Below are 26,329 nucleotides of genomic sequence, written 5' to 3'. Positions count from 1 at the left end.
CTGAGTGATGACTTTGAGCACAGCAATATTCACAACAGGCAAACGAAGAAATGACTATGTCCCCGAAGTATGTCTTTGGTTTCTGCCAGAACAGTTCGACAGGCCCACATTTGAAGTCAGTAAGAGCAGGTCAGTCCCATCTCTGACATGTAATTTACCTAGCACATGTCGTGACAGTGAAGTTTTAGCCCAGCATCATTCAGTCTGGATGTCTGAGATTAAAGATACACCCGTACACCTGCTCTTTAATGCAAATATCTGATCAGCCAATCCTGTGGCAGCAACTCAATGCTGAAAAGCATGCAGACAAGGTCAAGAAGTTCAGTTAGCAAACAGGAGGAAATCTGCAGATGCTGGAAATTCAAACAACAACACACACAAAATGCTGGTGGAACACAGCAGGCCAGGCAGCATCTATAAGGAGAAGCACTGTCAATGTTTCGGGCCGAGACCCTTCAGACCGGGTCAGGACGAAGGGACTCGGCCCGAAAAGTCAAAGTGCGTCTCCCTATAGATGCTGCCTGGCCTGCTGTGTTCCACCAGCATTTTGTGCAAGAAGTTCAGTTGTTGTCATTCGCCAGTACACGAGTGTAAAGAAGAATGAAACGGTTGTTATTCTGGATCTGATAGAGCATAAAAACACAATAAGCATAAAGAACATAATTTTAAAAATATACACAATAAATATAAAATCAATCCTATAAACCGTAATGTATCCGTAACTGTTTGAGTGGTTGTATATACGTGAGTTTATTTTAAACACGTGGACTGATGGTCTCTACATAAAGTGACTCTCCGTACAGGAGAATCTGAACATCAGGTGACTGTGACAGGAAATGATGAAGTGACAAGTGACTCTTGTTGAGAGGGACCCTTCTAGGTAGCAGCAGAGAAAATGAAAGCACAGTCAGACCGTGAGCGTGTTGGTGTACAGGAGGTATGAGGTATAGATTGTAATGGTAAAGTGGCGGTGGGTGGGGGCATGGGGAGTGTGGGGTGTGGAGGGGAGTGGCTGATGTGTAGGTAGTGGAGGAGGGGTGTGTTTAGATTGTAATGGTAAAGTGGCGGTGGGTGGGGGCATGGGGAGTGTGGGTTGTGGAGGGGAGTGGCTGATGTGTAGGTAGTGGAGGAGGGGTGTGTTTATGGATTGTAATAGTAATGTGGCGGTGGGTGGGGCATGGGGAGTGTGGGGTGTGGAGGGGAGTGGCTGATGTGTTGATAGTGGAGGAGGGGTGTGTTTATGGGTGGAGGTGTTGATCAGCCTGACCGCTTAGAAGAAGTCACGGTTTTTGAGTCTACTGGTCCTGGTGTGAACGCTTCCCTGATGGGAGCGGGACAAACTGTCCATGAGCAGGTGGGGGGGGGGGGTTCCTTTGTAATCTTGCGGGACCTTTCTGTATATACATTTAGTGGCCACTTTATTAGGTACGCCTGCTTGTTTACGCAGATTATCTAATCAGCCAATCCCGTGGCACAGAAGCATGTATGGTCAGCCGGCCCGAGACGTTGACGGTACTCTCTTCCACGGATGCGCTTGGTCTGCTGAGTTCCACCAGCATTTTATGTGTGTGCTTGGATTTTCGTCTCTGTTATATTCTCCACTCAACCTCTCCCCTCCCAGATTCGACCACTCGCCTGTATACCAGAGGCAATTTACATTGTCCAGTACACCCAGTTGGGACGTGGGAGGAAACCAGGGCACCCGCGGGAAACGCACAGTGACGGGGAGAATGAGCAGACTGCTCCCGCGGTCAGGTTTCAACCATTGGTCTCCCTGTCTTTGGTAATTGCCGCACATCTGATACCAGCTCTCCCCGATGTTGCCAGAATCTGACTCTGATTGTTCATAAAGTGGGACTGACTTGGAGTAAGAGTGGAGTACGGTGCCAGCGCCAAGCTGCCCCGTCATGACACGTCATTGTCCATACAAGGCTCGGAGCCGCGCTCCATTCATAAGATGAGCGGGAGGAGGGGCCAGTCCTCTCCCGGGAATTACAGCGTTGCTAGTGTGCGGAATACGGGCACGGCTTGTGTTTTGTTGCTTTACAAGCCCAAGGCTTCGGGTAGCTGCGTACTGAGGATGGAGGTGTCGGATGTGGAGTGCAGTCAGGTGAAGCGGTTACTGAGACAACACGGCCGTAAGTGCTTGGTCTTGGACTGCAGATCGTTCCTGGCATACAGTGCCCACCACATCAGCGGTTCCCTCAACGTCCGCTGTAACACCATCGTAAAACGCAGAGCCAAGGGCTCCGTCACTCTACAACACATCATCCCGGCCGACGAGCCCCGCGGCCGGCTTCAAGCTGGCTTTTACTCCGCCCTCGTCTTATACGACGAAAGGAGCCCTCAATTTGACCTAGTCCGGCACGACAGCACCGTCAACACTGTCCTCAATGCACTGTCGGCAGCCTTCTGCCCAACGCACATCTACTTCCTAGCGGGTAAGGTTTATATCAGCAACAGCTTCCCCCCACCCGCCGCTCTTCCCTGCCGTAGGAGAGATCTGAACTGGATCTGGCGTTGGGAAGCAGCCCGGCTCTAAGGTAGCGTTTGGTGCTGGTGTTGTGGGTTGACACTGGATCCACGGCTGCAACGTTGGCGTTGATATCAGTAACTACTGCTAATAATTTTCATGGCATTTACTCTGGTGCCTCCGCTAATGTCAAAATATATAAGGTCAGTAATAATCAATAATAAACGTGATAAACGTACCATGTTACTACAGTACTCGCATCAATGATATAGGTTATAGGACAGCTGGTAAATTTGTGACATCTCACGAGGCCGCTCCTTCTCGATAGCAGCAACATTTTCATGGAAACTTGCTTCTCTCTCCGTTTGATCGCTCTCTGGTTACCGATCGCCCCAGTGCGAGTGTATCGCCGGTAGCGTTACGAATAGTTTTATTTTAAATATGCGACCGCACATTAACGGGAAACGTGTAAATTTAGCGAAGAAAAAATAAGAAAACAGCAATAGATGGAGGGGGGTCATTCTGGATTTCCCAGGTCCGGCTCCTTGTCGGTGTTTTTCGGGGCAGTTGTGCGGATCCTTGTGGTAGGGCCTCCGCATCGCCTGTAGGACAGGCTGAATGGCAGATGGGCAATAGTGGCTACAAGTAGATTCTGGCGTCCTACAGCTTTAATCACACTTGGCAGAAACCCTTCCTCCCTTATACCGCCCAAACCACCTTGGCCATCGCCACCCCGCTGCCGCCCCTCACAAACTCGGCGCTGTCATCGATGGCATTTCCCACATCTCAGTTACGAGCTCCGAGCAAACGCAACACAGCGCGTCACACTGCGCAATGCCGCAAATCCAGCAACTGCTCACCTCATTCGCAACCCGGCCATTTCTATATGCACACACCGAGTTGGTTCACCGTTAAATTATGTATTTGTGCAGAGAAGTTGCAACTATTTGCAGCCAAACGGTTGGCGGAAGAACGCGGTGACATCAGGCTGTTAATTACTGGCAATGCGAGGATGTGATTCAGTCCCGCCTGGGACTTCATTGAAAAGTGTGACTCTGTCGCCGTTTGTTTAGGGGTTGTCTCAAATTCCGCAGCTTATTGAATGTTTACCTTTCAGATGAGTGAGCCTGTCCTCCCCAAGCCAGACACGTGCATATTGTGTGGCCTTGTGTGTGGGGCCGCTGAAGTTTGTATCTGGTTGGTGATGAATGCAGCTTCTTCCAAAGTATCAGTCCATCTGCTGCTGATCATCCCAAAACTGCCAGCTGGGCCCAGCAAGGCTCGCTTATTCCATGTTTAATCCCAATCTGCCTTCATTTATAAAAACGATCACCCACAGCACAGAAACAGACCGTGTCCGGCTCCACATCCCCCGTCCTTTCTCCTTCCTGTACGCTTGAAGCTTTCGCTTGACTATACGTCAATATAGTTTTAAATATCCCACATGGAAGCAAGTTTCAGCCGCTCATGCTTGCCGGGGGTGGGGGGAGCATGCTTCCACGTTTCTGCTGGACAAAAGCCTGTTCCACTCTCCTTCCGCGGCGAGTTCCATTCCCACCTGTTCTCTGCGCTCACGCTGCTCATACAGAGATTTCTAGTTTCCAGTGCTTTGTAAAACTAATTTAGCTGAAATATAATTCGTCAGCACAACATTCTTTCAGCCCACGAGGGAGAGGACTAGATACTCTAATATTTCAGGCCGATTACCTGTCACCTCAGCCTCGCTCTTGGCTTGGAACCCAAACCACTCTCGATGATGTGTTCACAGTCTTTGTCCCTTTCCTCAGAGGTGCGGAGAGTCTAAACTTTAGCTTCACGGCATTTTAATCGCATAATAATAAATCAAAAGCGTAGACTTTCAGTGCTCACTTTACGCGGCACCTTAACTTCCAGATTTTCTAATTGCGTTTGACAACATGGTCATTCTGTCAGGGTAACCAAATGTGTTGGAACATCTTCAAGTAACTCAATCGTTGAAAGACTGGAATATCGCTACAGAACTTCTTTATTCTCTTTGCCACCCCGTACTGATATCTGCACACAAGATGTCTAACACTAATGGTGTGGAACAGCCTTCGGCGAGGAAGACACTATCAACATCATAAACATTTCAATGCACCTTCACCACAAATATTGGATGTTAACCATATATGATATTGATTTTGAATATTTTGATTACTGTAACTTAAATTGCCATTTTTAGACAGCCAAGACTTCCAACTAATAGAAAATTGATTATGCCCTTCAGCCAGCACCAAACAGAAATGGCCAGCACTTACTGGGTCCAGAATTTGGGGAAAGCTCTCGGCTCATCCCAGGGGGAAGTGGCACCACTGAATCATTCAGTTTGGACTGTCTGCCTCTTCTGCAATAGCCCCACGAGCAACATAAAACCAGAGTGCCCACTTGTGCTGGGAAAACTGGAGTGGACCAGACTTGCCTGTGGAACTTTGGCTCATTCACTGCAAGCACAGGTCTCATTCCTGCCCAGACTGGCAACAAGTTTACCCAAGCAATTGCCAACACCAGGAGCAGATCAGGCCACATGGTCAGCCCTGTTCAAAGGAGATTTTTAAAGCCTCAGTTAAACAGGACCCTGAGCTTTTCTCATCCACCCTGCTCCAAGAGGCCCTCCAGTTTGCTGACTCACATCATCTGGCTCTTTTCAAGTGTCAGTCAACTTGATTTGAACATCCACAATTAGTGGATTCTCTGTGTGAGAGCCCCTTTTATAAGTGGTAATACAGGTAATACCCAGAACATATTTCAAGCTCTTTGTGTTTTTGAACTGTGGGGATTAATGTTACCAGATCCCATCAGCCTTGTGAACTATATTGAATTCACAAAACTACAGCAACTGGCACATATCATAAAAATCTGTTTCTTTACGAGCAGGAGGATATGAGAGATTTTCTTCAGAATATCCCGAGTTCTGTGTAAAAGCAAAACGTCCACCTGGAATCTCGACAGTGTCCATCATCGAATCCCCGGAAACAAGCCTGAATGCCTGTGGGACTCCAGTGCATGACCAGGTAGCCCCAACCTCTCAGTGTCACTGCCTGTCATTTCAGTCCTCCCTTCATCCCAGATATCGAATGCAGTGGAAGTTTTATGTCTGACTTGTGAAAATTCTTTCTCCCAAACAACTTGTTATGAGCTAATTCTTGTTTTGATATTCACAACTGTTTGTTAGCAGTGATGACCCTTCATCCATGTTGCTAAGAGACATAAAGGGTAAATAACTGACATGGATACAAAGTTAACTCTGCCACCTCTTGCGTGGCTGGTCATCTTGCAGGCCTAACAGTGGGCCTGCAATTATGCACCAAATTTCACATCCTCGGGAGTTCCCAAAGTTCCCCACAACCAATGAAATGCTCTGGGAATGTTGGGGTTAATTTGGTTGAGCAAGGTCACTCAAGCATCGCTGTGGAATGCTGGAAAGCCTATTTCAGATGTTAGTTTTGGGGCGAATATTGAACAGGGTTTCCTCCATGCAGAGATGTTACAATCAGAACTAAAAGGTAGCACTCTTAATAGTACACTGAAGTTTAGTGTAAATCATGTGCTTATACCTCTGTCTTGGACAAAACCTGTGCCGCAGATCACCCACTCAACCAAAGTTAACATCTGAGACATAGTCTGCAAGTACAGCGGCAGCGAAGGTTTGACTTCACTGTAAGCATTAAAGTTTACAGACATAAAAGGATTAATCTATGCTCTGGGCCTGTATTCACTGGAGTTTAGGAGAATGGGGTTGGGATCTCATTGAAACCGATTGAATATTGAAAGGTTGTGGATGTGGAGAGGATGTTTCCTATAGTGGAAGAGTCTAGGGCCAGAGGGCACAGCATCAGAATAGAAGAACGTCCCTTTAGAACAGATGAGGAAAATTTTCTTTAGTCAAAGGGTGGTGAATCTGTGGAACTCATTGTCACCGTGTGTGTGGAGGCCAAGTCACTAGGGTATATTTAAAACAGCGATTGATAGGTTCTTCATTAGTAAGGACATGAAAGGTAATGGGGAGTAGGCAGGAGAATGGAATTGAGATGGATAATAGATCAGCCATGGTGGAATGATGGAGCTGACTTGATGGGTAACGGTGTAGTTCTGCACCCATGTCTTCCAGTAAACACACCCGTCTCCATACAATGCCCAAGTAAATCATTCCCTATTCCTCACCTAAAGTATGCAATGAAAATCAAAGCCAAATTAAGCTATGGAGGTTTCATTAATGTTCAATAAAGCAATTCTCTAATCATATTTATTGTGAATTAATTAACGATATTAGTTACTTTTTTTATTCACGTCCCCCTGTCAGATCAACCAAGTGTTTCGTGTCAGAAGGTTTTTCCTTAACTTTATGACACATTGTAAGGTGCCAACTGTGACATGAACTCAAAATGTTTCTGAGTTTTCGCCAAGTCATTCTGATGCCCTCCTTGTTAGGTGGTACTGGAATGGGGCAGAGGAAAGCTGTAGCAGGCTCCTGGTTGTTTCACAGCTCCTGAGCTCAGGTACTCGGTGTGTGGAGTTTGCACGTTGTCCTCTGACTATGTAAGTTTCCACAACTTCGTCAACTTTCCCTGCACAACCCTAAGCCATTTAGCTGGCTTTTAAAATGACCTCTTAATGTAGGTGATGGGTAAAAGAATCAAAGGGGGTTAATAGCCGTGTGAAACCAAGTAACTTGTAGGACTACAGGGTAAATTGGTTTCTTATTGTCACATATACCAGGGTACAGTGAAAAATCATTGTTTTGCACAGATCACTCAATTACATCAGTACATTGAGGAAAGCAGTGCAGAGCGAAGTGATAGTCACAGAGAAAGTGCAGTGCAGGCAGACAATGAGTTGCAAGGCCATTATGAGAAAGTTAGTGAGGATGAGTCCAACTTATTGCACCAAGGGCTTGTTAAATAGTCTTATAGCAGCGGGAATAGACACTGTCCTTGATTCTGGTAGAATGTGATTCCAAGAATTTGTATCCTCTGCCCAACGGGATGGGGGAGAAGAGAGTGGGTGGAGTTTTTGATTATATTGGCTGCTTTACTCAAGCAGTGAGAAGTATCGACAGTCAGTGGAGGGTAGGCAGTGAGGTAATGAGAGAGAAAATGTGACTAATGAGATTGCTCTGTTGGGAGGTAGCATGAAAAAACAAGATTTGTTCCCCGGGCCAGCTTCTTCCATTTTCTTTTCTCTAGCAGCAGAGAAAGGTCTCAACTGTCTGGGGCTGAAATCCCCTCTACCTCTACATCTACTCCACTGATTTACAGAGCAATGCATGACTGAGTCTGGATCAACATAGATCAGTACAGAGCAGGAACAGGCCCTTCAGCCCACAGTGCTGTTCCTAAACAGCTAAAAAGTGAATCAAAAACAACCAAAATCTAGTCTCTCCTGCCTACACAATGTCCATATCCCTCCTTCCTCCTCACATTCACGTAGCTCATAAAAACCTCTGATGTATTTAACTCTTCCACCATGCCAGGCAGCACATTCCAGGCATCCACCACTCTCTGAGTAAAAAATCTTTTAACCCTTACATCTCCTTTTATCTTCAATGCATGCCCTCTGGTATCAGCCATTTCTCTCCTGGGAAATAATGATCCCTGTCTACTTTATCTGTGCTTCTCATAATCTTTTAAGCCTCTGTCAGAGCTCCCCTCAGCTTTTGTCACTCCAAAGAAAACAAGTTTCACCAGCCTCTTATGTCAGCATATACCCTCTAAACCAGACAGCATAATGATAAACCTCTTCTGCACCCGCTCCAAAGCCTTAACATCCTGCATACAATGGTGCAACCAGAACGGTGTGCAATACTCCAGATGTGGCTGAACCAGAGTTTTATAAAGTTGCAACATGACCTCCTGACTTTTGAACTCAATGCCTCGACTAATAAAAGCAAACATTCCATAAGCTTTCTTAACCACCCTATCAACCTGTGTAGCCACTTTCAAGGAGCGATGAACTTGGACCCCAAGATCTCTCTGTTCAGCAACACTTAAGGATCTTTCCCTTAACAATGTACTGTCTCCTTGCATTTGTCCTAGAAATATGCAACACCCCACATTTATCTGGGCTAAGTTCCATCTGCCATTTCTCTGCCCATATCCGCAGCTGATTTATGTCCCACTGTATTCTTTGCCAGTCTTCTACATTATCCGCAACTCCACCAATCTTGCTATCAACTGCAAACTTGCTAACCCACCCACCTACATTGGACAGTTTTCTGTTTAGGATTGATATTTCTGGAGGAGTAAGTGTAGTAAAGAAAGGACATCTGAGACAGTCAAGAATGAGGCAGAGTTATGCTACTTTAAATGGATGTATGGGTACAGGAGTTGAGTTGGAGTAGAAGTAATTACTGGATTACAGGAGGAAATACACTGAGTAGACCATTCAGTCACATACTGTATATATCAAACAAAATCATGATGTACATCCAACAAAATCTATCAAGTCTCTAAAATGAAATAACTCAACATGCATGTTGTTTTAAGTAGATACTGTATGTCCAAATGATAATGCCTAGAACTTGTCAAAACAATAGGATTAACTTCAGTGTAACGTCCTGATGGTTGAGCCTTGCTTGTTCATTCTAGCAATTCCTTGGCTGATAACTTGGATTGGTGGGAAAGACGGGAGAGTGGCATTGCCATCTGTCAAAGTTTCCTTTGTAGTTTTGTGGCTGCCCTCATGACTAGATTATGCCAAGCAAGGTTCTGGCACCAGGAAGGAACTGGATGACTGGATTGGGGTGGGTCTCAGCCAGCAAGTTCAGTCTTATGACCTGGACATTGTGATGGCGATGGGTGTCAAAGCAACAAGCCCCCCCCCCCCGCAAAATCTATAGGAATGAATACTGATGAAGACTTAATTACAGAAAGTACTCTGCTTATCTTGTGAAAGACCAAGCCAGTTTTATTACGTACAGAATAACTGCTTTTGCCATTGGTTGAGATATGATAAGGTCATTCATAAATCAGAGCCAATATTCCTGAATGAGGTAATGCAATGAGAGCCTTGTTGACTAACAGCATCTGTCAATAAATGGAGAATAGGTGTGGAAGATCACTCCTGTACAATAAATTACTGTTATTGTGGTGACTACAGTTAAATACTAAACTTTACATTTAATTATAGGGTGGTCCAGTGGAAATTCTTCCTTTCCTTTATCTCGGAAGTGCGCATCATGCTTCAAAAAGGGACACGCTGGACGCAATGGGGATTACAGCTCTCCTGAACGTCTCTTCCAACTGTCCAAACCATTTTGAGGATCATTATCAGTATAAGTGTATTCCAGTGGAGGACAACCAGAAAACAGACATCAGTTTCTGGTTCATGGAAGCAATAGAATACATTGGTAGGAAAGATTCCAATAATTGTATTTCACTGTATATTACTCTTCCCCATCTTTCCTTTCAATTGTCAGTAACTTAGTGATTGACATTAAATATCATTGTTCCCAAGTTATTGCATTCCAGTTTGATTCGTTACAGACAGCATTGTCCTTCAAGTCCTCATATTTGGTGTTGGTACAGGAACTTGGGGCCATGAGCATTATTTATATAAAGGAGCAGTCCATGATCATTCAGCCTTTTATGGAATCTGGGGTGTCTCTTCGTGATTTTAGTGCAAAGTTCTGTTCAATGAACTGTAGTGAGATCTATTTTGTCTTGGAGCTCTGCCGAGTGGAAATAGATGCTTTGGCCCTGTTCATTCATGTCAACCATGCAAACCATCAAGTTCGTCCCACTTCCTCATCTTTGGCAAATGGATCTCTAAACTATTACTACTTAACCACTTTCTGTAGATGTTGTTACTGTACCTGCCTGAACCACTCTCTCTGGCAGCTCATTCAAATTACACACCACCCTCTGTGTTAAGAAATTGCTGCCCAGGTCCATTTTAAATCTTTCACCTCTTATTCCACCTATGCCCTTCTAGTTTTTAGCTCCCCTGCTCTTGGAAAAAGACTATGTGCATTCATTCTATCTGTACCACTTATGCTTTTACATCCTTCAATCTCCTACCTTTCAAGGAATAATGTCTTAGTGTGCCCCATGTCTCCTTATAACTCAGAATCTAGCAGCATCTTTCAAATATTCTTCACACTCTTTCCATTTTAACAATCTTTCTTTTACTGCAGTGACCAAAACGGTAGTGCAGTTGCACTGATATTTTGTACAATATTACGTCCCAGCACTCTGACTGATGAAGGCCATCACGCTAAGCACTTTCATTAATAGGATATATTTGCTAATACATTTTTAAGTGGCTGCCAATAAAAAGAATTAGAATAAAAGTTATTACAAGTGAATCTGAGGCAAAAAAAAATTGATGACTACAGGAATCTTCCATTCAGTCGCTTGGGTCTAGTCTACCTTTCACTGGATCACACTAATTTGCACCTTTACCAATAATTGTTCATCATATTTAGTTTCTTCTTCAACACATTCTTGTTTCTGAGATCTATAAGCTCCTGATGTTTAATTTCAATTTTACATTTGGGTGTGATGTACACAAGGTTTCCTGTTTACATGTAGCCAAAAGCTATTGAGATAAACTACTGTGTGTCATAATCAATGTTGATGTTTTGTTAAATTCTCTGAGGAACTTTCAACATGGAGCTAACAGCTGTTTCATTATTTTCTTTATTCCTTTTGGCAAATTGGAATCACATATGTTGTCCATATCTTTAACCCTTGGATAATATACAATAATTATATGGAAATCCAAAAATATCTGCGAGAAGATCACTAATTTTCTTCCACACATCCCTGAATGTGCTACTTTTAACCCATCTGGCTCAGCACGTTAGTTGACATTTAAACCAGCAAGTGCCTGTCAATCAATAGAAATAACTTGAATAAGGGAAGAGGAAATTTTCATAGACACAAAGATTGTGTAATTTTAGGTAGGATATTGACCATTGGATAATCCATGGTCCAGTAAAGATCACAAATTCACTAAGGAATGCATAGAACTTTATTAGCAATCTGTCTGCAGATCTGATTGACAGTAATAGACAATTCCTGTACAAATCCCAATGATTAGGACCCACTTCACACCTTGTATTATTTTCAAAAAGAATTACTTGTAAATTGTTTCAAAGAAAGTATGTAATATCAGTTCTGGTGACCCGTACATCAGAAAGATATCAGTAAGCTTGAAAAAATGCAGGGACAACTTACAAGAATGTTGCTGAGACTTCAGGACCTGAGTTATAGGGCAAGGTTAGGACTTCATTTAATGGAGCACAGGAGAATGTGGGGAGATCCTATAGAAGTATGAAAAATTTTGAGGGGTCTAGACTGGGTGAATGCTAGCTGGCTCAGGTTGGGTGAGACTAGAACTAGAGGTCACAAGTTAAGGGTGAAAGGTGAAAAATTTAAGGAAAATCTGAGGGGTTCTTCTTCATTCAGAGGCTGGTGTGAATGTGGAACAAGCTGCCAGTGGATGAGGTAGACATGAACTCAATTGCAACATTTAAGGAAAGTTTGGAAAGGTGCATGGACGAGAGGGGTGTGGAGGGTTATGGTCTGGGTTCAGGTAGATGGGACTTGGCAGGAGACTAGATTGCATGGGCCATGGGGCCTGTTTCTATGTCATGGTGCTCTATGACAGAATTATTGCTTGTGGGCACAATAATGGGGAGAGTGTTGTTTTCTGATGGGATGGGGTGGCTTTATGTTGGTTTTGTCACAAAAACCCAAGATATAGTGAAAAGCTTGTCTTGCATACTGTTCATGCAGATCCATTCATTACACAGTGCGCTGAGAACAATAGAATGCAGAATAAAGTGTAACAGCTACAGACAAATGAGCAATACATAAGACCACATGATATAGGAGCAAAATTAGGCGACTGGCCCATCGAGTCTGCTCCACCATTCAGTTATGGCTGATACTCTTTTTTCCCCTCCTCAGCCCCACTCCCCGGCCTTCTCCCCGTAATCTTTGATGCAGTGTTCAATCAAGAGCCTATCAAGCTCTGCCTTAAATACACCCACAACCTGGTCACCACAGCTGCATGTGGTAATAAATTCCCCAAATTAGCACACTCTGGCTAAAGGATTAAAGTGTAATGTCATAACAGGATAGATTGTGAGGACAAGAGTCCATTTTATCAAACTAGGAAACCATTCAATTGTCTTGTAACAGCAGGGTAGAAGCTGTCCTTAACCACACACCACCAAGTTTCAGACCTTGGTATCTTTTGCTCAATGAGAGAAGGGATAAGAATGTCCAGGGTGGGTGAGATATTTGAATATTTTGGTTGATTTACTGAGGCAGTGAGAAGTATAGACAGAGTCCTGGATTTCATGAAGTGCTGAGTTATGACCACAACTTTGCCATTTCTTGCCATCCTGGGCAATGCTGTACCGAACCATGATACATCCAGCAAGAAGGCCTCAATGAAAATTAAAGGTCAACAGGGATATGCCTCTTAAGGAAGTAAAATCACAATGGAGCTTTCTTGTCTGTGGCACATATGTAGTTGGGCCTGCACAAGTGATGTTCACTCCTAGGAATTTGAATCTCTAAACCATCCTGACCTCAGCACCATTGATGTAAACAGGAGCAAGTGCACTGCCCACCTTCCTAAAGTCAATGATCAGCTCTTTTGTTTTGCTGACATTAAGGGAAATTTCTGACAGCATGTCAATAAGCTCTCTATCTCCTTCCTGGATTTGCCATAGAGAGCTAGAACACTACAGCACAAGAACAGGCCCTTCAGCCCATCTAGTCTGTGCCAAACTATTATGTTGGCTAGACATATCACCCTGCACCTGGACCATAGCCCCCAATCTATGTACCTATCCAAATTTCTCTTGATTGTTGAAATTGAACCAACACCCATCACTTCCACTGGTTGCAAGCTCTCACCACCCTCTGAGTGACGTTCCCCCTCATGTTCCCCTTAAATTTCACCCCTCACCCTTAAACCATGACCTCTAGTTCTTGCCCAACCTCAGTGGAAAAAGACTGCTTGAATACCCCTCATAATTTTGTCTATCTCTAGAAAATCCCCCCTCGTTCTCGTAGACTTCAGGGAATAAAGTCCTAACTTATTCAACTTTCCCTATAACTCAGATGTCAAGTTCCTGGCAATATCCTTGTCAATTTTCTCTGCACTCTTATATCATTTCTGTAGGTTGATGAGCAGAACTGCACACAATATTCCACATTAGGTCTCACCAACATCTTGTAGAGCTTCAACATAACATCCCAACTCCTGTACTTAATACTTTGATTTATGAAGGCCAATGTACCAGAAGCTTTCTTTATGACCTGTGACACCACTTTCAAGGAATTATGGAACTGTATTTCCAGGACCCTCTGTTCTACAGCACTCCTCAGTACCCTACTGTTCACCGTGTAAGTCCGATCCTGTTTTGTCCTCTCAATATATCACAATTGTCTGCCAATTTTGAGCCCATTTTTCCAACTGGTCCAGATTTTGTTGCAAGCTTTGATAGCATTCCTTGCTCTCAACTATACCCCCCAACCTTAGTGTTATCCACAAATATGCTGATCCAGTTCATTACATTATCATCCAGATTGTTGATATAGATGACAAACAACAATAGACTCAGCACAGACCCTTGCGGCACTCCACTAGTCACAGGCCTCCAGTCAGAGAGGCAACCCTCTACTAGCCCTCTCTGGTTCTCCAGTGAAGCCACTGTCTAAACCTAAATACTACATAATTCTGAATGCCAAGTGACTGAACCTTCATGACCATCCTCCCATGTGGGACATTGCCACATGCCTTGCCAAAATCCATGTAGTCAACATCTACTGCCTTTTGTTCATCAACTTTCTTGGTAACTTCCTCAAAAAACTCTATAAAATGGTTTAGACCCGACCTATGATGCACAAGGCCGTGTTCACTATCCCTCATCGGTCCCTGTTTATCCAAATACATATACACAGTATCTGCTCCCTTGGAATACCTTTAAGTAAATTTCCCACTACTGAAGTCCCTTTAATTTTCGGCACATTCTTAGAGCCTTTCTGAAACAACAGAAAAACATTTGCTATCCTCCAATCCTCTAGAACATCACCCATGCCCAAGAACATTTTAAATACCTCTACTAGAGCCCCTGCAAGGTCCAAAGGAACACCTTGTCAGACCCTGTGTGAAGTTAGAGTCCATGTCCAGAGGGAGAGACACTGAATCAGATGAACAGTTCACTGGCTTCTGGTAAGAACTGTGCAGAACTAAAGGCCTTTCACCTGCAAACAATAAGCGCAAGTTCAACAGGACCATTAATTAAAACTCTCAAACTGAAAGCTAATACCAACACTGCAGTAACTTAACGCTGAATAAATACTGCTTCACAGAATTAATGTAAATGGTGGTATTCTTTCCTGGAACAAGGGCAAAAGTAAGCAGGGAGTGTTGATATTTCTGTGCTTCTGTTCAAGCCTTGACAAAACTGAAAGAAGAGGAAGGGAGTTAAATACCACCACAATAAAACACTAACATGCATACTCGTGAGCGTAATTGTTGACACCATTCAACAGTTCGCCCGCGAGGGCATCCAGACCCATGGTAGAGTCCATGGTTGTGACTCTGAGGATTTATCCACCCTAATTTGTCTCAAGACCAGAAGCAGCTCCTCCTCTGGAATCTGGATGCAGTCCAGGACCTCACTGCTGTGTTCCCTCACTTCAAAAGCCTCTGTGTCTGTCTCCTGAGTAAATAGAGATGCAAAAAATCCATTTAATATATCCACCATCTCTTTCAGCTCCATGTATAGATCACCATGTGATCTTCAAGAGGACCAACTTTGTCCCTTGCTATCCATTTCCTCTTATCTGTAGAAGCCCTTGGGATTCCCCTTCACCTTGTCTGCTAGAGCAGCCTCATGTCTTCTTTCTGCTTTCCTGGTTTCCTTCTTGCATTTCTTATACATTTTTATATTTCGTAAGTACCTATCTACCTTCATCTGTTATACTCCTCCTCTTTCATAGCCAGGGGTCCCTAAGTACTTGCTTTTCATTCTGACAGGAATGTACAAACTTTGTATTGTCAAACTTTCATTTACCAAGCACACCTTTGCCTGAAACTATCTGTCCCAAACCACACTTGTCAGATCCTCTCTGATACCATTCAATTTGGCCTTTCTCCAGATTAGAATCTATCAAGGACTAGATCTATCCTTTTCCATAATTGAAACTAATGGCATTATGATCCTTAGATCCAAAACTTCTGTCAAATCCAAAACGCTGTCTTGTTTCCTAATAGGAGATCCAGTCTCTCTCTAGCTGGGACCACTATATGTATATTGATTAAGGGAACTTTGCTGAGTACCTCTACCCCATCCAGCTCTTTCACAGTTTTGGAGTTCCAGTCAATATGTGGAAAGTTAAAATCACTTACTATCACAACCTTATGTTTCTTGAAACTGTCTGCAATCTTCCTACAAATTTGCTCCTCTAAATCCTGCTGGTCTATAACATAATCCTATTAACAAGGTCATCAATTTCTCATTCCTCAGCTAGATGAGCTTCCCAGTCTGACTGTCTGAGCTCAGCCGTGTCATTTTCCCTAATTAGTAATGCCACACCTCCCCCTTTAATCCCTCCTGCCCATTTAGTCCGTGCCTAAAGCAATGGTACCCTGGAACATTGCAGTAGATGCCAGTCCTACCCCCCTTGCAACCAAATTTCACTCATGGCAGCAATGTCATAACTCCACATGCTGACCCATGATCTAAGCTCATCTGCCTTTCCTACAATACCCCTTGCATTGAAAAGGATGCAACTCAGAACATTAGTCCTGCTGTGCTTAACCGTTTCATTCCTACCTTTATATGCAGGCTTAACAACATTTTTCCCCACAACTACTGCACTATCTGCTCTGGCGATCTTGTTCCCATCCCTTTGCAGCTCCAGCTCAACCCCACCCCTCTCCTGGTGAAGTGCTAACAAAACTTCCCATAGTGATATTAGCCCCTCTCCAGTTCAGGTACAAACTATTCCATCTGGTTAAGTCCCACCTTCCCTGGAAGAGAGCCCAATGATCCAGGAACCTACAGTCCTCCCTCCTGCACCATCTCCTTAGCCACGTGTTGAGCTGTATTATCTTCCTATTTCTGGCCTCACTAGCATGTGGTACGTGTAGAAATCCAGAGATCACACTTGTGTTTGGTTTATGTTGGGATGGGTTAGATTTTTGTTGGGGTAATGAGGGTTTGTGCATGTTCGAGAGTGAACTTGTACTGTTGTGAGGTTGTGTTGGGGTAGTGAGGGTATGTGCATGTTCGAGAGTGAACTTGTACTGTTGTGAGGTTGTGTTGGGGTAGTGAGGGTATGTGCATGTTCGAGAGTGAACTTGTACTGTTGTGAGGTTGTGTTGGGGTAGTGAGGGTATGTGCATGTTCGAGAGTGAACTTGTACTGTTGTGAGGTTGTGTTGGAGTAGTGAGGGTATGTGCATGTTCGAGAGTAAACTTGTACTGTTGTGAGGCTGTGTTCACTTGCATTAACTTATTCACTTATTTGAATCTGAATAAAAAATAGAAAATGAATTCCAGGTTGGACTAGTGTGTACATTTCTTCATTTTGATTGTGTTCAGTGTTTCTTTCTTCTGTGTTTTTTACCCAGTGTCTGCTGTGTCTTCTATTTACAGATTCTGTCAAAAATGTTGATGGCCGAATTCTGGTCCACTGCCAAGCTGGGATCTCAAGGTCAGCCACCATTTGCCTTGCCTATCTAATGATGAGTAAAAGAGTTCGGCTGGAAGAGGCCTTTGAGTTTGTTAAGCAGAGACGGAGCATAATTTCACCTAATTTTAGCTTCATGGGACAGCTGCTACAGTTTGAGACGCAGATCCTGGACTCTTCCTGCTCTGTAAAATCTGCCAGTCCTTCAGGAGCTCTCAGAGAGCAGAACAAGGCATCGTCAACCCCAACCTCACAGTTCGTCTTCAGCTTTCCTGTGTCTGTCAGTGTTCACTCAACCCCAAATAATCTGAATTACTTACCCAATCCAATCACCACATCACCAACTTACTGAAGGATTAGAATTTGTCTACGTTTAAAAACTGTATTTAACTGAACATCCAATCCAGTAGTGTGTTAAGAAATCTGTCCACTTACTGTAGACGAATGGACAGTTTAAATTGACCTAGAACTGAAACTGGCTAGTTTAACATTTCATGCCTGAACTGTTCAGTCTGGAAGGATTTCTTTGCAATAAGTTTCAATTCACTTTTGAATAAACAGGATATTTGACTTTCTAATGAACTAGTTTGTCACAGAGCCATAGAATACTACAGCACAGAAACAGGCTTTTTGGTCCATTAACCTGCCTAGTCCCATCAACCTGCACCCAGATGGTAGCCATCCACATCTCTCTCACCCAAATTTCTCTTGAATATTGAAATCGACCCCATATCCACGACTTGTGCTGGTAGTTCATTCCACACTCTCACCACCCTCTGAGTGAAGATGTTCCACTTTCCTTTGAGCATTTCACCTTTCACCCTTAACCCATGACCTCTAGCTGTAGTCTCACCCAACATCAGTAGAAAAAGCCTGGTTGCATTTCCCTTATCTATTCCCTTCACAATTCTGTATAGCTCTATCAAATCTCCCCTCAAACTTCCACGTCCTAGGGAATAAACTCCTAATCTGTTCAACATTTCCAAATACTCAGATCCTCAAGTCCTGGCAACATCCTTGTAAATTTTCAACTTTATTGATATCTTTCCTGTAGTTAGGTGAACAAAACTGCACACGTTACTCCAAATTAAGCCTCACCAATGTCTTAAACAATTTCAGCAGTTTGTCCATCTCCTGTACTCAATACTTTGATTCATCAAGGCCAATGTGCCAAAGGCTTTCTTTACGACCCTCTCCACCTGTGACACCACTTTCAAGGAATTATGGATTTGTATTCCCAGATCCATCTGTTCTACCACATTCCTCAGTGTCCTACTACTCACTGTGTTAGTTTCATCTGCCATTCTGCAGCCTACTTTTCCAGCTGGTCCAGATCCCGCTGCAAGCTTTGATAGTCTTCCTCACTGTCCACTACACCTCCAATTTTGGTGTCATCTGCAAATTTACTGATCCAGTTAACCACATTATCATCCAGATCATTGACATAGATGACAAACAACTATGGATCCAGCACTGATCTTTGCAGAATTCCACCAGTCACAGGCCTCCAGTCAGAGAGGCAACCCTCTACTCCCACTCTCTGGTTTCTCCACAAAGCCAATGTCTAATCCCATTTACTACCTCATCTTGAATGCCATGTGACTGAAACATTTTGACCAACCTCCCATGTGGGACCTTGTCAAAGACCTTGCTAAAGTCTAGGTAGACAACATCTACTGCCTTGTCTTCACCTTTCCTGGTAACTTCCTCGAAAAACTCCGTAAGTTTGATTAGATATGAATAACCATGCACAAAGTCATGTTCACAAATCCTAATCAGTCGCTGGCTCTCCAAATACTTAAATATCTGATCCCTTAGAATACCTTCCAATAACTTTCCCACTAGTGATGTTAGGCTTGCTGGCCTATAATTTCTTGGCTTATTCTTAGAGCTTTTCTCAAACAATGAAACATTAGTAGCTATTCTCCAATCCTCCAGCACCTCAACCATGGCTAAGGATGTTTTAAACACCTCCACTTGAGCCACTGCAATTTACTCTTACTATATCTTTAGAAGCCCTCAGGATGTTCCTTCACTTTGTCTGCTAAAGTAACCTCATGTCTTCTCTCAGCCCTCCTTTTTAAGCGTTCTCTTGCATTACTTGTAGTGCTCAAGTACCTTATTTGTTCCTACCTGTCATGCACCTCCTTCTTTTTCTTAACCAGGGCCTCAGAATTTCCCAAAAAACCTGTTATTCTTGCCTTTTATTTCGACAGGAGCATACAAACTCTACTCTCAAAGTTTCACTTTTGAACACCTCCCACTGACCAAGTATACCTTTGCCAGAAAACAACCTGTCCCCATCCACACTTGCCAGATCCTTTCTGATGCCATCAAAATTGGCCTTTCTCCAATTTAGAGTCTCAACTGAGGAGCAGACCTTTTCTTTTCCATAATTACCCTAAAACTATTGGTATTTTAAGACCATAAAATCTAGGAGCAAAATCAGGCCATTCAGCCCTTTGAGTCTGCTCTGCCACTTCAAAATGGCTAACTAACTATTCCCCTCAATCCCAATTATGATCACTAGGTATTAAGTGTTCCCCTAAGCAAACTTTTGTCATCTGCCCTGTCTCATTCCCTAATAGGAGATCTAGTTTCACACCATCTCTAGTTGGGATTTCTATGTATTGATTAAGGAAACTTTCTTGAACACATTTGATAAACTCTTTCTCATCCAACCTTTTTACAGTATGGAAGTCCCAATCAGTACATGCAAAGTTAAAATCACCTGCAATAACAACCTTTCGTTTCTTGCAACAGTCTGTGATCTCTATAAATGTACTGCTCTAAATCCCATGGATTATTGGGTGGTCTATAGATCAATCCTATTAATGTGGTCATACCTTTCTTAAGTTCTACCCATAAAGCCTCATTAAATGAGCTCTTCTGTCTGTATTGACTGAGCACTGCCGTGACATTTTCCCTGCCACCCCTCCCTCTTTAATCCTTCCCACTCTATCACGTCTAAGACAAAGGAACCACAGAACATTAAGCTGCCAGTCCTGCCACCAAGTCTCACTACTGGCTACAATGTGATAATTCCATGTGCTGATCCATGCCCCAAGCTCATCCATTTTTCCTACAATACTCCTGCACTGAAATACATGCAGCTCAGAACATGAGTGCCACCACACTCAACCTTTGGAATCCTGACCTCGTATGTAGGCGTTACAACATCGTTCTCCACAACCTCTCCACTAGCTGTTCTGGCACTCTGATTCCCATCTCCCCGCAACTCTAGTTTAAACCACACCCCCCCCCACACACACACACACCCCCAATGCAACACCAGCAAGCCGACTGTAATCAGTCGCTGTACAGATCACACTTTCCTTGGAAGAGAGCCCAAAGATCGAAAAATCTGAAGCCTTGCCTCCTGCACCAACTGCTTAGTTACATGCTAAACTGTATCATCTTTCTACTTCTGGCTTCACTAATTCATGGCATAGGTAGCAATCCTGAGATCACGTATCTGGTGGTTCTGTCCTTTAGCTTAACACTCAACTTCCTGAACTCCCTGTGCAGAAGCTCATCACCCATTCTACCCACGTCATTGATACCTACCTGGACTGCAACCTCTGGCTCTTCACCATCCCACTTAAGAATGCTGTGGACTCAATCTGAGATGTCCCTGACCCTGGCACCTGGGAGGCAACAAACCTTCTTGGAACCTGTTTTTTTGCCCACAGAGATTCCTTTTTATCCAACAAATCCTCTATCACTACAGCTTGCCTCTTCTCCCTCATTCCCTTCTGAGCCACCGAGCCAGACTCAGTGAAAGAGACTTAACTGCTGTGGCATTCCTCTCCAATAGTATCCACAGAGGTATACCTGTTATTGAGGGGATTGACCACAGGGTACTCTGCACTAGCTGCCTATCCCTTTTCCCCTTCTTGGTGGCCACCCAGGTACCTGTGTCCTGCATCTTGGGTGTAACTACCTCCCTGTATATCCTGTCTATCAACCCCTCAGTCTCCCGAATGATCCATAGTTCATCCATTTCCAGCTCCAGCTCCTTAACGCACTCTGTTAGAAACTGCAGCTGGATATACTTCTTGCAGGTGAAGTTGTCAGGGACACTGCAGGTCTCCCTGCCTTCCAACGTCCCACAAAAGGAGCATTCCACTATCCTGTCTGACTGCTCTAAATGTGCAATAAGAAGGAAAGAAACTATAAATAACAACAAAAATCTACCTATGACCTACTTTTCTCCTGCGCCTTGATGAGCCAAAGTTTCAACTCCCCTCTCCAACACTGGCCCACTCACATAAGCCGCTCCACTTAATCCTAACTTCTTGTTATTGATCCTTGCCAAGTGCCTAATTACGTGCAATCCAATGTTTATCTCAGTATTTATATTGCAACAACTGATTAATGCAAGATTCCTTCTCTTCAAGCAAGCTACCAGAATAGTTCTCCACAATAAACTTCCAGAAGGTATCTCTCTGCTAGTGTTAAATCATACTGGGACTTTATTCTGGTTTTGTACAAAAATCTGAAATGGATGAACGAAATACAACACTCACACCATCTGAGTGGAAGACAACCTGAAATTGATAATTCATGCCAATCTGCTGCCATGTGCCTGACTGATGAATCATGCAAAGGACAGTTAGGAAATCCACGTCCTCGCTTCTCTCTTTGTTTCCTTGCATGGTTTACTCCTTTTCTGACCCAATTAGACTGGAACCTAGCAGAAATCAAGGAGAGAAAAAAACACCAGCAAACATTTACTTGTGTATTTGAAGATCTGTTGTGGAGATGATAGTTTTTGTGAAATCAGTAAAAAGATGTCTCATGATAAAAGACCTAAAGCTGTCCCTCTGAACCGCAGGTGGCTTGCTTTTGCTCATGTCCTGTGGTTTCTGAGGTAACTGATGTGTCCACCCGTTGTCTGCCCACCAGCAACTTCCTGCCTGGTCTGTGGCAGTTTGCTGGGTTTCTCTGAGCTCTCTTTGTGCTGACTCAGGGCTGTCCGGGCTAGCCTGAAGGCTTCATCTTTATTAAGAGCAGCCATGGGCCAGGTGCTCCCAGGAGTCTATGGGCCTGTTACATTCTTTCAACAAGGTTTTGAGTACATCCTTTAATCTTTCTCTCTGACCCTCCAGTAACCTTCTCCCATGAAAGAACTGAAATAGAGATCAAGGTATTGCCTAACATTTGGGAGCAGCTTGGATTTCTCACTCATACAAATGAGGTATCTTGGTCTGCAAATCCAGTTACCATGGAAAGAAATGATTTGTTGTGGTTGCTGGGATGGGCTTACACAGCACTTCACCTCTGGATTTTCTTAGATGTAAAAATCAGCACTTGTCCTCTGTGGAAAGTGTATTCCCTCTTGATAATCCCATTGAATCCCAGTACTCAGAAAACCTGTGCCATTCTCATTGTTGGAAACAAAGTTATTTGGCTGCAAAGCTGCCCAATGTAGAGTGAATCCAGCTGGCCTGTGGTACAACAATCAGCTAGAGATTTGGTGTTAGCAGAGACCAAGGGTTAGCATAGTATCACCTCACAGAAATGCGTATGTTTTGAAATGAACTTAAAGCACAATTTATAAAAAAAGGTGCGACTCAAGCTAACATTTGAAGCTCACTGGAGCTACAATGAGAGGCTGGACATTGAAGACGTTGAACCTTGCATTTGTAATACTGCGTGAGCTTCAGTTTGGCCACAGGGTTTCAAAACCTATTATATCAAACTCTCCCAACTGCAATGTACTTGGACTTATTTGAAACTTGTTCCTGATCAGTTTGGTTTGAATATCAGTAATTAACATTCCATGGAAGATTCCACCTTCATTAGGTGTGATACCCCGCTGTTAGTTTGTTTGTTACAGTACAGAAACAGCACAGAATAGGCTCTCTAGACCCTTCAAGTTGCATCGCCCCGCAACCCCAATTTAACCCTAGCCTAATCACAGGACAATTTTCAGTGACTGGTATGTCTTTGGACTGTGGGAGGAAAGCCGAGAACCCGGAGGAAACCCACGTGTTCCACAGGGTACAGACTTCTTACAAATGATGTCAGACGACAGTCCGATTCTGTGATGCTCGGTGACTTTGTCGTCTGTTTTGGTAGCTGACTGTGGCCCTTACACAGCTTAAGCTTCTCACCCAGGAGCAGCTGGAAGATGTTTGTGACCTCAGCCCCATTAGAGTGGCTGGGAGGGAATATTTTGACTATGTTCTGCAGTCGGAACGACTGGCCAAGCATTATTAGGTAGGAAGAATCCACAGCAGAGCTGCTGGTCGAGTTGTTGACTCATAGCTCCAGTGAGGAATGCCCAATTAGTCCTGTCTCCGGGGAGTTTACACTTCCTTTCTCTGACCATGGGGGTTTTCCCTGCGAACTCTGGTTTCCTCCCGAATCCCAGATTTGTGTGTTGGTAGGTTAATTAGCAATGACAGATCTCTGCTGATCTGTGGGGTGATTATTAGGGTCCTGGGAAAGAGGGAAGATAAAATGGGAACAGCTTAGTGTCAATGGCAGTTTGGTAGTCAGTGTGGACTCGGCGGCCTAACCTACTTGGTTCTGAGCTGTGTGACCATGACAATGCATACTGCACGCTCAGTCAGATTTGAGCATCTCAGGTGCAACTGTTCAATTACAACCTCTTTTATAGCTTTCATTATAAAACCCAGGATCTGCTGGGATTGTGTTGGCATGCACACGATTAACCGTGTGAACTTGCAGCAAGACAAAGACTTGTGAAGCACAAAGGTGTCAGATGGTGAGTGCTGTTCTACCATTTGCCTCTTAAAAACTGAATCGTCATCAAGTAATTGCTCTATTTGCACAGTTGGCACAAATTACCTTACCGCAGCTAGTTAAAAATACCCATTTTCTGGTACGGTTACCGTGTTATTGCAGCTACTCAATCTTGGGGACTATTTTTTATTCTGCTTCTTTCTCTATCTTTTCCTATATTGGAAAGGAGGTCAAGAGAAGATGGAAAAGGTTTACATTGATTATGGAGATCTTAACATATGTCCATTTCTACAAAGTTCTACAGACCTTTTGGCCAAGATTATTTCATAATTCCAGTAATGAGTGGGACAAAAATAGCTGGAGAAGGAAAACCTATTTTACACCACTAAACATTAAATTAATCACTTAAGCACGTTTCTGCAGCAATAATTGTTAGTAAATCCAATTGTGATAATCCACTAAGAAGATAGTTTGGAAGATTGTGGGTATCCAAGGTTGGTGTCTCATCAAAATGGAGGTATTCACAATCTGACTCTACTCCCTGTTCCTGCTTAACAAGACCACACTGAATCGGAAAGTTAACCCAAATACAATACACATGAAGTTTTGATATTCACACATGTATTTATGAAGAAGGGACAATAAATATTGTTATTTAAAATTGCATGAAAAAATGTGTACAATAAGCGGTATATGAACGTGGTTTGGTATTTTATGTACCTATCAATCACTCTGAAGGTCAAAACCTCTTTCTGAATTATTTGTTGTCTGACCAGCTGTTTGCAAAAGTAAGAAATAGCAAGAGATGTTTTCAACATTTATTGGTTGTCATGGGTGTGTTGACATTCCTTTACTGCTTTTTTTGCTCTATATTGTAATGGGTTAACTTCAAAGAGATTACTCATGGATGTTTGTGGACATGGAATTTCTGTAACTTGTATGACAAAGGTTCATGGACGTGCTGATAGCTACTGTATTTATTGTAGTAAAGAGGATGCAAAATAAATATTTTCCCCAATTTAACTAGTGCAGAAAAATATTTTCCCAGTCTTTTTCACATTTATATATTCTTCAAGCATGGAATCTCCAGTTGTTCTCAGATGTGCCTTGTGCTGCTACTGCAAGTAAGTTTTTCATTGCACCTGGGCATATGGCAATGAACTCGACTTTGACTTTGAAGATAGTAGTGACCATTTTAAAGAGGTTGACTGCTAGATTTTTCTTCTGCCTTGATGAAATAGGATCTTACTCTGTAATTACGACTTCAAGGTCAGCACTGGGAATACAGTCTGCACTTCTCTCCATTTAGTCACTCTATGCCAGGGCGCACCTCTCCTTTAAACAGGACCTGGTGACTTTAAAATGGCCTCAGAGATCCTGATTTAAAGGAGCTACCCTTACCTTCCAGCATGAGAACATCAGCCTGGGTAATTTGAAAAGAAGAGCTGCCAGCAACAAGTTCACAAGGAGCTTGAGAAATTCACTGACTAGGTAGTTCAAATTATGTAAAATTAATTTCCTGCTTTGCATTCTACTGAGTTCTTCTGCTTTAAGTTATTGGACAATTCAAATCAATTTGGAGGGATAAAGGATACTGAATTAATCAGGAAGGGTGCTGGAAAGTTCACTGTGGTCGTAGTTGGATAATCAGGTAATTTCATTACACTGTCAACTTAATAGACCTAAAAAAATGCAAATAATGGTGAATTAATGATTAGATTGTCTGCCAACACATATATTGGGCAGGCATCTGAGGCAGATGAAGTAGGTATATTTTCTTTTGGTATTGAATAGAAACAATTCCAGTTTACATACAGCACATCAGTTAAGTTTATTCAGTATAAAATATAAATGATTCATCATTTTGCTTGAAAAAAAGTAACAGGAGGTTTAGTAGTGTTGCCCTGGGTTTTTGTTTTTGATATTATTATTGGCTTGGGACTACAAGGTATAATTTCAAAAACTACAGGCTAGACAAAGCTGAACAGTGGTGAACAATGAGGGAGTTGGCATCACAATTGAAAGGAATGCACAGCCTGCAAAGGAGTTTGGATGTGATATTTGGGAAGGAAGAATATGGAGATATTGTGATCCAATATAGCCAGGTGCAGGAAACCCTTCTGGTCAAAAACAAAACATAAGATGTAACATTCATTCAGGGAGGCTTTGAGAAATCCTTGCATCTCCCTTTTCTTCTGACAATCTCTTTGGGTATCTGTGCTGGACTTATAATCAATGTAACCCCTCCCCCTCCCTCCCATTGGGGGGTGTTGATTCTTGCTGATAGGACCATCCAGATGCACGACAATCCGCCTTGCTAAAAAATCTACGTGCCATAATGATCAGCTCCTTGTTATTTTTCCTGCTCTCTTTCCACTTGCTCTATAATTTATGGTGCCAATGATGGTTGTTAGAAATAATCCAATATGTAGTCAGTGCTCTTTATACAGCTTGGAATTAAA

At 43.2% G+C, this 26,329-nt stretch overlaps 1 protein-coding gene across 1 annotated transcript; it reads left to right on the top strand.

Annotated features, from left to right (window-relative positions):
* The first annotated feature begins 2,002 nt into the window (after positions 1–2,002).
* On the top strand, positions 2,003–24,884 carry dusp4 (dual specificity phosphatase 4). The gene is made up of 4 exons (XM_059970101.1): positions 2,003–2,441; positions 5,369–5,505; positions 9,620–9,839; positions 17,120–24,884. Exons 1-4 carry the CDS (start codon positions 2,081–2,083, stop codon positions 17,503–17,505), a joined length of 1,104 nt encoding a protein of 367 aa, XP_059826084.1. The 5' UTR covers positions 2,003–2,080; the 3' UTR covers positions 17,506–24,884.
* The last annotated feature ends 1,445 nt before the right edge of the window (positions 24,885–26,329 follow it).

The sequence above is a fragment of the Hypanus sabinus genome, chromosome 5, assembly GCF_030144855.1.
Source record: "Hypanus sabinus isolate sHypSab1 chromosome 5, sHypSab1.hap1, whole genome shotgun sequence".
Classification (NCBI taxonomy): Eukaryota; Metazoa; Chordata; class Chondrichthyes; order Myliobatiformes; family Dasyatidae; genus Hypanus; species Hypanus sabinus.
This window is presented reverse-complemented; position numbering and strand designations above follow the sequence as displayed.